The 12,730-nt window shown below is 32.9% G+C and overlaps 1 protein-coding gene and 1 non-coding gene across 2 annotated transcripts; both read right to left on the bottom strand.

Annotated features, from left to right (window-relative positions):
• Positions 1 to 591: 591 nt before the first annotated feature.
• On the bottom strand, positions 592 to 663 carry TRNAQ-CUG (transfer RNA glutamine (anticodon CUG)). Its single transcript has one exon. It is a non-coding gene; the product is annotated as a tRNA-Gln (tRNA).
• Positions 664 to 5,012: 4,349 nt separating this feature from the next.
• LOC132616992 (uncharacterized) lies at positions 5,013 to 7,328 on the bottom strand. The gene is made up of 2 exons (XM_060331829.1): positions 6,407 to 7,328; positions 5,013 to 5,902 (listed from the first exon to the last, which is right to left on the bottom strand). The coding sequence occupies exons 1-2, from the start codon at positions 6,888 to 6,890 to the stop codon at positions 5,508 to 5,510; spliced, it is 879 nt and encodes a 292-aa protein (XP_060187812.1). The 5' UTR covers positions 6,891 to 7,328; the 3' UTR covers positions 5,013 to 5,507.
• Positions 7,329 to 12,730: the final 5,402 nt, after the last annotated feature.

The raw sequence follows: 12,730 nt of genomic DNA, 5'->3' as shown, positions 1-12,730 counted from the left end.
CTTTTTGTATCGTTTTTGGTTGTGTTTGTGCTCCTCCTTATCGAACCTTTTGGTTGAGCTAGATGTTCTTTCGGTATTCATGTATTTTCCAATTTATTTTGGCACTTTTCGCTTAGTGAAGATCATTTCGACTGACTTTCACAACTTTATCATACTTGGACACATAAAACAAGAAGGAAATATGATAGATTTGAAGTCCTAGCCAAAGTAAATTAGCTTCAATATGAGCAGGGAAAGGCTACATTTTCGTAGGGCGTAGATTGCAAAACATCTCAAGTGAAACTATCATTGTTTGTCTATAGTGAATAATCACCATACGAGATATAAAGAACTTAAAACTAGTACAGGAGTTATTATTGATCAAAATGTTTCGTTTTGCTGCTCGTTTCTTCCAGATTTTTAGTATTTCTTTATCCTTGACGTCTCGTAATTAGTTTTCTACAGAACAAATTTATAAAAGGTTGCAGATATTATATACACAATTAATATACCTAATCATATATCTAAAAAAATTACTGATGAGTTGTCATCATGAAAATACGATACAGAAAGATACTTCAGAAAAAAAAAGTTATAAAAGAAAAAGAGGAAAGGTCCTACCGAGATTTGAACTCGGGTTACTGGATTCAGAGTCCAATGTCCTGACCACTAGACCATAGGACCTTGTTGTTCTTTGAAAGGAAAACTAACTATAATGTCTGTATTCTGCCCACCCCCTCCCCCCCCCCCCCCCCCCCCCCCCCAAAAAAAAAAACCAAGGTAATTGATCATGTAATAATAGTTCCTTTTTTTTCTTCTTGAAGGAAACAATGTAAAGAGAAAAGGCAGGGAGAGAATTTGAAATCAAAAAAGGTTTACCAATCCAACATTAACCTTGGATTAGGCCCTATTTTAAGGAACCAAATATTCCTGTAAAATGTAATGCAAAACAAGGAATATATTAGGTGGTCTCCATCAACTCTTCCACGTGCTAAGCCTATATTGATAGTTGAAACGTCGTTAGAAATTATAACTTTCTCAATTGATAATTGTCACAAATCTGTGTTCATTCCTTTTTTTTTTTTTTTTTTTTGGTGTAATGGCATTCGCACAAAGTTCACTTTCTACTGCCTTATTCATCACTTAAAGAATGCGACATACCGGTGTAATCTCACAGGTGAGTATCCCTGTTTAACTGAATGATTAGTGTGTTTAAACTTTTGGATTAAAATTGGCATTTGAATTCGTTCTTCTATTTTATTTATTTTAATTAATCCTAAATCAGCATTTTGATTAGGATCTCATTATGGATCAAAAGTCCAAAACATCCTTGGAATGGACGATACAAAACTAGAGAGAAGAAATATCATAGGTTGTTTGGTCTTAAATCAATTTCATAGGTTGTTTGGTCTTAAATCTTAATCAACACATTAATTTTGGTGGTCTTCTAATATTCTAAGTTAGACAAGCCAGATCTGTTTCTAGTGATAGCTGACAAGCACAAACATTGTCCTACTCTGGAATGTAGTTCAAACACCTAAATCATGAAAACTTTCGTTAGCAAATCCCTTTTATCCCACCAAACCTAGCTATGAATTACGGGTTCGGCAGAACTTGGTAATTTTGTTTGAAAACTGTATATGTACTAAAAAGCTCATTGAATATGTATAAGAATGTAAAGAAATGAATTTTGGGTCTAACTCAACTCCAAAAACTAGCTCATGAGGGAAGAATTGGCCCAGTCCGTATAAGAAGACCAAGGACCACTTATCCCCATGCGGGAGAACTCAACAAAGAATTAAATTTTAAAATCGAGTTACTAGCGTTTGAGATCTCATCCTACGATTCAAAATTCATAAAATTTAAATTTTGAAATTTGGCTCTGTCTTATGAAAATTCTAGCCCAACTCACGATTTTTGATTTGTTATAAAGCGTCATGAGTGATTTGTATTTTGTTTTTAATACAAAAATTACTTTGTTTATATTGTAAAGATCAACAAATTTAAATTGTATCTACTTTTTTCTGTCATTACAACTTATTACTACTACTTTCGTTAACATACATACCAATGGAAAGAGGCTACTAAACAAAGTAATTATATTGAACTTATGTTTTATGCCATGCCTATTAAAGTTCCTCTATTCAAAATCATTACTTTGAACTTTCTTATGGAGGAAAAGATATAGGGTGTATTTTATTCTTTTGTTGCTGTAGGACCAGTGTGTAATATGTATGCATTAGTCATTCGTTTCTCTTGCCTTCACATGTCACTATAATTTATCAAAATTTTCTGTGGTTATTTTTCTCTAATATTTGACTTTGTTATATAATGTGTTTTTAAGGTGTATGTATTTCATTATTTTATGTTCTTAATTTTTATATTAATTAACATTATCAAGTGCAACCTACGTGCATACCACTTGAATAAAAGGAGTAATAAACTTTTGTGCTTGCATCAACAGTTAGGTTGGGAAAAGTCTTTCCATCCTGTTTTTAAATTGCAAGTGTCTACTAGTCAAATGTTGTCTTAAACTATATATAGAGTATTTTTAAGCTCGATATTTTATTGTTACTTGTTTTCTTTTGACGGACACTTAGTTCTATTTTTGTTTATTTTTGTTTCTGGTACATCAACTTGCTAATATATATTAGCGAGCAAGAATGAGTTTGCTAATTATTAAAATGGCAATTATATTTACATAACTATGCATTTTTTTCCTGACATGAATTCGCATAATGATATATGTTTATTATGTAAATTCAATTTTGAGAGTCGAATGTGGTCCATACATATTATATAGAGTATTTCATGTTGATTGTCCCTCCCCACACCGACGCCCACCCCCATCCCCATGGTGTCTGTTTAGATTATATACAGATACTTTTGAGATAATACTTTTTTTTTTACTTACCAAACAGAAACTAAATAAGAAAACCATTTATTTTTCAGGAAAATATTCTCCTCACAAAAGAATTTCCTTCGTGCCAAACACACCCATTGCTACCATTCAGATCCAGTTCTACAAAAGGAGTAAATGCAGAAAAGACTTTTGAACTAAAAAAATGTTCCTTATAATATCTAATATGTCAAGGATGGAAACTTGACAAGGACCTCAATTGCTGTATCTCTTAGCTTCTTTCACATCTTTTTCAACTTTTATCCAATTATTCAAATACCTAACCACATGTTATTGTATTATAGAAAGAGGTCCCAATTCTCTTTTCCTACTTTGCTGTTCAAGTTCATTTTTCACCATCCACATGGTTTGCCTAGAAAATGAAATTGTGTCAATTTTGTTGACAAATGTTTTTCTTTCGTTTAATATTTGACAAAATTAACTAGCCTATCCCCAAATTAGTGAACATCTAATTTTCACCACAATGTATGTGTGTATATATATAAATATATACACCACCAATCAAATAGGCTATCTATAACTTAGTTACATACGTGTGACGGTAGCTTAGCTTAGACGAAATAGATTTGTCGAGTTAGAAAGAGACTGCATTGGAACAACATAATTGTGTTTTGTTACAAATATAAAAGCAATTTCTGAAAGTAGACGACAAGTTTTAAATCTTAATACAAACAAGATAAGCTCAATGAATCAATATGCAGAGAATTTAGTGCACAGAGGGTTTGTTTGAAATTGTGAAAGTTTCGAGTTTGTGTTGAGTTTTTGCAAAAAAGTGTTAGGTTGACTACCTTAATCAATATATTTTGCTATTAAATTGGTTTGAGTTTGATTTGATTACATTTGAGAATTAGCTGAGTGTAAATTTCCGCAACATTTATAAAGTCATTAAAAGAAAGTAACGGTTAACCATCAAGGGTTATGATGGAGTGCCAGTATTTCTACATTCTTAACAAAAAGTCTCGAGTTCGAGTTCTGAAACAATACGCTTTTGATAGGAAGCGCTTTACTTGCCTGGGTGATCCACAGAAGAAGAAAAAAAAAAAAAACAGTGGTTAATTAATAATAGAGAGAATATCGGATTTTTAGTATTTTCAGCTTTAACTATCTTAGCAATATTGGTTTATTTGTCCAGATCTTACGCAAATTAAGCAAGAATTAGCTCAGTATGATGAACATAAAAGTCATAATAAGGTCAAGATTTCAACTATAGAATTATTCAAATGCCGGTAGAGAGAGGACAAGTAGAATTTAATACTCAGAACTAACTTGTTTTCACGTACTGTTCTAAATTACCAGTAACGATTTGCACCACACAGGTCCACCATAATTCAAAATTGTCATTCGTTACTTCTTTTTCTACTGTAATAGCGATAATGACATCCCAACAACTCCAAGCCTTACTTATTACCCCAAAACAATTATCCAATAGATATTCAAATTAAAGTAAAGTTTAGATTCTAGCTTGACTGTTGATATTTTAAACCATTTTGTTAAACACCTTGCGAAGGACATGATCTGCCACTTGCAATTCGAAAAGAGAAAAATGACTTCATGAAAATTCCATGTGTTATTTTTTACTGACCTCCTATAAGAAAAACTTTAATGTAATTAAAATAACATTTGTAATAGACTAACACATAATCACCCCAACTTTAAATAGAAAATATACTCCTATTGTTCAAAGTAATTGTTCTACACTTCCTACTCCTTCGGTTTTATCACAGCGGCCTTTCTCAAATGAAAGTATTTAATAATCCTCCGTTCGTATACTTATCATGTTTGTCAAATATAATTGTTCTAAAATACTTGTCGTTTTAAAACTAAAAAAGAATAATATTTTTCTAATTTTATCCTTATCGTTAACAGAGCGAGCACATATTGGAGAGATTAATGTGTGAAATATCAAAGAGTAAATTAGACGAATAATCCTTATTATTAATCCTATGTGCCTGATGGCTAGCAATAATCCACCTTCATTTGCATTTCGCCTCATGAAGCTTGTTATATTTTCAGACAAGATTATCCTACTAATACTGTAGAAAAATCTTCAATTGTATCATAAACTAGTAGAGATTAAACCAGGAAAAGAAAAAAGAAGCAGCAGCACCAAAGCTAATTAACTCTAGTAGCACTATTAATTAGATTCATATATCAAAAACATAATGTACAAATTACAAGCTAAATAAGAACAAACTTAACATCCCTCATTAAAATGGGGAAAATAACATTCCCTATACATGCCATTCTCTGCAGTCTGCATTTCCAAATCTGAACTAACCATACTATATTCTTATCTTCTACTGTAGTAGATATTATACTTATCATTTATTCCATCTGGTTCCACTTCGCTTCCCCAGATTGCCATAAAGGCCCCTAAAAGATTTACAAAACAGTACCCATAACTTATCACCATATTGACTTTCATATGCTACTATATTTCCTATATTACCCTTTTTTTCACGGGAATATATTTCCAGCAACTTTCATTGCAGTCTGAGCCGAGAATCTTCCGAAAATAGTTTCTCTATCTCCATGAAGTACGGGCCAGATTTACGTATACTCTATACTCTTCGGATCCCATTTGTTAATTAAACGAAGGTATGTTTGGTCAACAAAGATTGTTGAGTCTCCAATCCAGTCTAACTTCATTGGCCCCCACAAAATGCTGACTTGGCTTAGTAAAAGACACCACGTGGCTATTAACCATAAAAGCAGTGACCCGCTCCGAAACCCGAATATCTTCCACCTTCAATTCTTGCAGTCTCTTCACATACTCAGGCACATGCACTAGATCCCAGACCACCCCTACCCCACCTGGTTTCAACACCCTCACCACCTCACCCAACACCCTCATTCTCTCCGCTGCCGCTGCCGCCGTCTTCTGCCCGAACTCCTTACCCACTGTATGCACAAATGCCGCCGACGCCACCACGTCGAAGTAGTTATCGCTGAATGGAAGCCTTCTTGGGTCACCTGACCGGCACGTGACGTACTCCTGGACACCTTCAAGTGGAAATGACAAAATTAGCTCATCAAACATAATCCATTAAAATTAGGCTAATATGTAGCTCAAAATGAAGAAATCTTGTCAAATGATTTTCAAAAAAAAAAAATAAAAAAAATCCTACTTGTTATATATATCCATAGTAAGAAAAAAAAAATTATTAGATACTACTCCTTTTGTTTCGATCTACGTGACACAGTTTAAATTTCGAGAGTCACTCAGCTTCATTTTAATGTAAATTCGAGCAAGAAATTTTTAAAAATAAAATTTATGTATTTAAAAGCTACGCTAATGGTATTATAAGTCACAATAATTGACAATTCAAAATATTTAAAAGATATATAAAAAAATTACGGTAAAAAAATAACTTGTTTGAATCTGGAAATCTAAAACTGTCACATAAACTGGAACTAAGAATTCAACGGGGGGTCAGGTTGAATGACCCATTTATTAACTCAGCTCAGTTTGATCACTCCAAATTCAGCCTAACCTGACACCCTTACCTTCAAGCCCAGCAGTGCGGAGAGTGGATAGAGACCGTGTCGGTGTTGGATGTAACCCGACAACCCGACCCGACGACCCGGATTTCTTCAACTGTAGAGCAACAGCGTTGAGGAGGATACCACGTCCACAGCCAAGGTCAAGTGCATGCTTAACGGAAGACCAATCACTAACGGCGTTGACCATACGTTGTGCCATTTCCCAATGAAGTGAACCGGAAGAGTAAAATATATTTCCGGCGGCGAAGAAGAGGCACACGGCGGATAGCGCCGTAACGGCGCCGGTAAATCCGGCGGCGAAACGGGCGGCGCTAGAACTCGGTAAGAAATGTTGGAAGAAATAACATATGTGTTCGAAATATATTAGGAAAAGGAGAGAAAGTATAGAGAAGAAAATAGCATGGATTAGTAGGAATATTGGCGTGTGCCAATCGTCGATTCCGTATATTGAATAGATCTGTCCCCAATCTCTACCAGTTTTCCCCATTCTTTGCTTCAATTCTTCTCTGTAATATTATTTCTAGATATGGAAACTGAAGAGAGAAGGAAAAAAAAAAACAGACAAACAACGTTGAAGAGAGTGAATAAGAGCAACGTACGAGTGATTTTTATTGAGATCCGAGAGAGGGTGTTGTAATTGATGATCCCAAGATAAATGGGGTCAAGACAGTAAACAAGTTGAGGCAAAAGAGATAGTAGGAAGCACGATGTCAGAAAAAGTATTTGCAAATTCTCAAAATTTTCTGTATGGATGTATTAATAATGGGTGATGTAATGCCGCGTTTGTTTGTTTTTTGGATTCGTCAGAGATTATGGAGAGTTGTTCTCTGATGATGATGATTATAATGGTAAGAGAAAAGAGTGAACAAGTAACCAGTGTGTGGGGTTTGGTTCTAATTCATACTGCATTTATATATGCAGGATATGAGATGAGAGTTGTTGGGTTTTGGGTCGGGTCGGGTCGGGTATTGGTGGGGGCAGGAATATTAAAATAATGACCCGATCAACTGACTAACTCCATAGTTTTCCCAAGAGTCGTACAAATGGAATGGAGGAGTTGGATCTTTACGCTATCCAAATCAATTTCCATTAGCGTAAAGGCCTGCCGCCTCTTTTTTCTTTTTTATATTTCAAATTTTTTACTAGTTAAACTGTTTTCTTTGATACGATGTTTAAAAGTAAATTTATCTTTGTTAGGGAATATTATTCGGTTGATTTCATTTATAAGAGGTGCTAATTAACTCATAAATCAATTAATTAGTCCTAAACGGTTCGGATTTTGAGTTGCAAAGGATTCCCGACGAACGGTGAATCTAGTTGTATCATGTATGTAGTTCGTCCGCATCATGAGAATTTCGTATGACCAGTGAATCAAGCCATAGTTATATCAGATCGGCTTTCGCACAGAGAAACCTACAGTATAAATTTTCTAGACTAGTATTTACATTTTACAAACTTATTTTTTGCTATAAAATAGTGATTTGTAGTATGCAGTTGTCTGTCAATTTTACTTTTGAAAAAAGGAATTTAAAGTTCAATTTCACATTGATAAGTAGGTGAATGGGACCCATGTACGTCAAATCATGTACTAATTCTTTTTTCTTTAAAAATAAAAGCAGAAAGAGTAATTATGTTAAAATGTAGGAAACGATACTAAACTTCTCAAGTGATAAATATAAAGTAGAGACATCTGTTCATATAATTATTAGAGGTAATGAAAGCCTAATTGAATAATACTATATATACAGTAAGATTTTAACTCAGTATATTGTAAGTTGAATTGTAACATCTTGAATCTTGATTACTGAACTGTATCATATGGACACTGCATTTTCGGTTTCGTTGATTTGTTTTATCCATTGTATTATATTTACATGGATCAGCGCCTAACAAAGTCATATATAGCACATTGATATAAGTCAATGTTTTGTCGTGTTATGGTACTATTAATTTAAATATTTATACTAAATAAATGTTGTTAGCAACTAGTCAAAGCAATAGGAGAAGGTGAAATTCCATTGTGGGGTTTATTAAGTATTTTTATGAAAATAAAAATTGTGGACTTGCGCCAATCAAGGGATTGTTTAGTCAATAGGAAACAAGAATAAACAAGCCTACTGTGTCATATTATTGCAATCTTCTTCAACAATGTGCTTTAGGAGCCAAGTCAATAACCTTACTCCTATTTCTAGATGGGGGTGTTAAAAGTTGCGAGTCGAATTGAATTTGGAAGGATTAATATGAATTGAGTTAATAAATTAAGGGTTAATGATTCAATCAAAAGTTATTGGATCGAAATGAGATGAATCAAAACGAGATAAAGATTAAATCTAAGTCTAATTCTTATTAAGTTTTAATTAATTAATTAATTTATAATTTATTTAAGTACCTAATATTACTTTTTTTTATAGCTGTATATAACATATTCAATAAAAATATATTTTTTAAAATATTTTAAAAAGTTTTTAATGAGTTAATTTGAGCTACATATCAGGCTAATTTTTAGATAGATTGAACTGGGGGATCAAAATGCATTGAGTTAATATAATTAGTTCAAACTTGAATGGTTTGAAAGAATCATAATTTTATGTAACTAAAATATTTCTCAATATATGTATTTTCAAAGATTAATGTTATCACCCTTAATTCAAACTTTCAAACTTCAAAATATTCCTCAGTTCTTTTCTTACTTTAAAACAGTGATATATGCTGTAAAGCACCTTTAGGATCACTCGGTTTCTATTTTGTTGTCTCTTTTCTTCTTCGTTAATTTAATTATTTATGAGTAGAATACTCTTAAGATATTTTTTTTCTAAGATGCCACTTTTTGCAACACGCATTGCGCCATAAGACAAGTTCACCCTTCCTTGCATGATTCGTGCAATATATTAAGGAGCTCGTTCTAAGGGTTTTTTTCGTCATTTGAGGAAAAGCACCTTATGATTTATTTTTTTCTCAACATTTATTACTCCATCCATCTCAGTTTGTATAATATACTTTTCTTTTTAGTCCGTAAAAAAAAATATTGCAATGTGTAAAATAATTTAACTTTATATTCTCATTTTGCTTTAATAAAGTGATTATAACCACACAAATATCTTTCTTCAACTTTTAACCACCAAGAATTGTGGTAGGATAGAAGATCTCTCCGCCCTTAACCAAGACTCAGGGGTTCGAGCCCTAAGAATGAATTTGTTTTAGTAGGGAGCGTTTCTCTCTTTCATGAGCCTTATTTTTCGCGAATTTGAATTAGTCGAGGCCTTAAATCAGGTACCGAATACCATGTTGGAAACCAAAACAATCAGATAAAATTTATAATTTGTTTTACACTATAAATATTACAATTTTAGTTTTATTTTGTAGCTTTCACGTTCAATCAAGCATTAAATAAAATGGGACTGGAGGAGTATTTTCGTAATTATAACTACACTACGATTTAAAATTAGATAATGGATTCCAAAGGTGAAGGAGTCGGTAATGGCTAAAATTGACCTAAGGGTGGATGAGGATAGTGACAGAGTAGGTCATATTTTTGTATTATATTTTTTGACGGTGCTTTAATTTCCTAGTAAGATATTATGCATAAAATTATCTTTCTTCCTTTTTCAGCTCTTGTTTAATCAGAGTGGAATTTTTTTGCAGTACCTTTGTATTTGGAGTGTAATGAGCATGGGAGTAGTATAGTTACGCGTTCGATAGAACTTAATAAAATTAACTTAAATTGCATATTTATTCTATAAATTAGTAGTATAAACAAACAATAACAACAACAACAACCCAGTGAAATCCCACATCGTAGGGTCTGGGGAGGGTAAAGTGTACGCAGACCTGACTCCTACCAAGGTAGGACGGCTGTTTCCGAAAGACCCCCGGCTCAATAAAAGCATAAAAAGAAGTCAGATACGGTTAGATAAGATTAAGAGATTCGGATAAGAAATTTAAAGCGATATGAAAATGAAATAATGCAAGAGACACAACAGTAGTATAAACAAACAAAAATTGTAATTAAAATGTCTTGTACCGCCTCTAAATTTATGAGCGAGGTGACAATAAAAAAGTCTTAAAGTGAATTGTACAATCCTATCCAAGACTTTGAACGTTAGTTGATAGGAAAACACACACAAGAAGACATGAGGTTGCCTCTCTGTATCCCAGTTTGTGTAGGAGTCCAATCATCCACTAGTAAGATCTCATCTTTAGTTGAATTTGAAAACAAAAACAAACAAAGAGCATGTTGCAGTTGCAAACACTGATTTTCAGTATTTGGAAATTTGAAATAATATATGATGCTTACACTGGTCAAAATCTTCTATTACTAAAGAAAACAATTACTCATGTTATTCAAGTTGATTTCATTAATATAGGCATTTTACCTACCTATTAAATGTAAACACGTGTTTTCTTATATTCTTTGTTCACTTTATCAATATAGAATCTCTTTTTTCTTTTTTTTTTCCGGACAATATATAGAATCTCTTCAGTAATACTTAAACCTGTGAGAGAGAAACATCAAATTATATATTCATCATAAAAAGCAACGAATCCATAAACGACCGTAAAAAGGCCGAATTATATCTAAATGGAACATTAGAAATACATCACATACTCTTTTCTTCTTCCCCTACTTTGTCATTTTTTTTTTCATATTCTCATCTTAATTTTTTACAAATCACTACTAGAAATAGAGGTTTTTCCCACCGACATTCGGTAAGATATTTGTGTTACAAAACATGATTTTCCTACCTCATTCTCACTGAACCAACTCACTGGGAAAACGCATGGTGAAAAACATATTTTCATTGAAACGCAAGGAAACTTCCTAATTTTTCAATGTGAAAACAATAATTTATAGATTTTTCCCACCGACATTCAGTGAAAAATAGCCTCTCTGAACATTTTTCAGTAAGAAATTTAGTAGGAAAATAGAGATTTTTTTAGTAATGAATCAAATTTCGTCACTTTGCTTGAAAAGAATAATAACGTGTACGCATTTTGTCCTTCAACTATGATTTAACGTAATCTCATAAAGTTATAAGTACTATATTTGTTTTATACTGGGAGTAATAATCTCATAAATTTATAAGTACTATATTTGTTTTTATACTGGGAGTAATCTTCTCTTTTGAGACAAGTCCACACAATTTTTCCCAAGAAACACACTCACTTATCCGCAATACATCATTCAAACATTTGTGGCCATCAATGTTCATAAGCTTCTTCGTGTGTGTATGCATTTTCAAGCTACCGGTAAAGATAGTAAATTGGAATGTAACGTACTCTGTCAATTCCATACTCGCCTCGCCGAACTGATTAGTCTCTCTCGTGTCGTCTGTTTTAAAAGAAGAAAGAAGGAAGCAAAACCCATATTCGTGTGAACACTCTATCTAGACTAAATTAATTTGGAAACAGGAAATGTGCATATGAAATAGTTTTTCCTTTTTCTTTGTAGGGAAGTGCCAGTAACAAGCACTAATTCGGGGAGATAATTAATAAAAATCTTGTGTTAGAAGAAAATTTTCAATAACTATGATGACTAAATCATAAGGTCGGCATGCTAGCTATGAAACATCTTTAATCAATTAAAGAAATGATGCTCTTAAGAGTCCAGAACCATAATACCCCTAGAAAAAACATTTTGAACCAAAATATCCCTAACAAAAAAAAAATTACAAAAGTACCTATAGCGCAGTATTTTACTGCGCTATAGCAGTAACGGAGACGGAGCCGTTAACTACTCTAGCGCAGTAAATTACTGTGCTATAGTGTCCAGCGGGACGTGATATAGAGCAGTAAATTGATGCGCTATAGGGCCTTTGTTTTTTTTTTCCAGCCCTTTTAGTTAACCCTTCTTCCATTATACTTTTTAACGTATTTTGACCATAGATTAATCATGCTTCGCGACCCCGAAACATCAATATTTTATATAGAACCCTACTTATTTTTGTGCGATTAATAAGGTAGGATCAATACATCAAGGATACGCAAAAGTTCGGATGGCCGTTTTAGTGGCTGAAAAGTGCTCGAACGCCATTTTCGTTTGAAGGTTCGGCGACATTATCTTGAAGTTCTTTGCGAATACTTAAACTTGTTCATCAATAATTAATCAAAAGTTTCTCAAAATGACAACATTCATACAAAAAAAATAAACTTAATTAAATTGCACCATTCATTCATAACCTTGAGTAGATGAAAATACTAAACATACTAATATTCTTCAAAATAACAGCATAATCATAAATTAAACTTAAAACTAAAATCACAACATTCTTCATCAGAGTACAAGTCCTCAATATCGTCCTCAGAAAAATATTGGCGGTTTCTTAAGAC

This window comes from Lycium barbarum, chromosome 11 (assembly GCF_019175385.1).
Source record: "Lycium barbarum isolate Lr01 chromosome 11, ASM1917538v2, whole genome shotgun sequence".
Lineage (NCBI taxonomy): Eukaryota > Viridiplantae > Streptophyta > Magnoliopsida > Solanales > Solanaceae > Lycium > Lycium barbarum.
The sequence above is the reverse complement of the archived record's forward strand: the minus strand, read 5'-3'. Positions and strand labels throughout refer to the sequence as shown.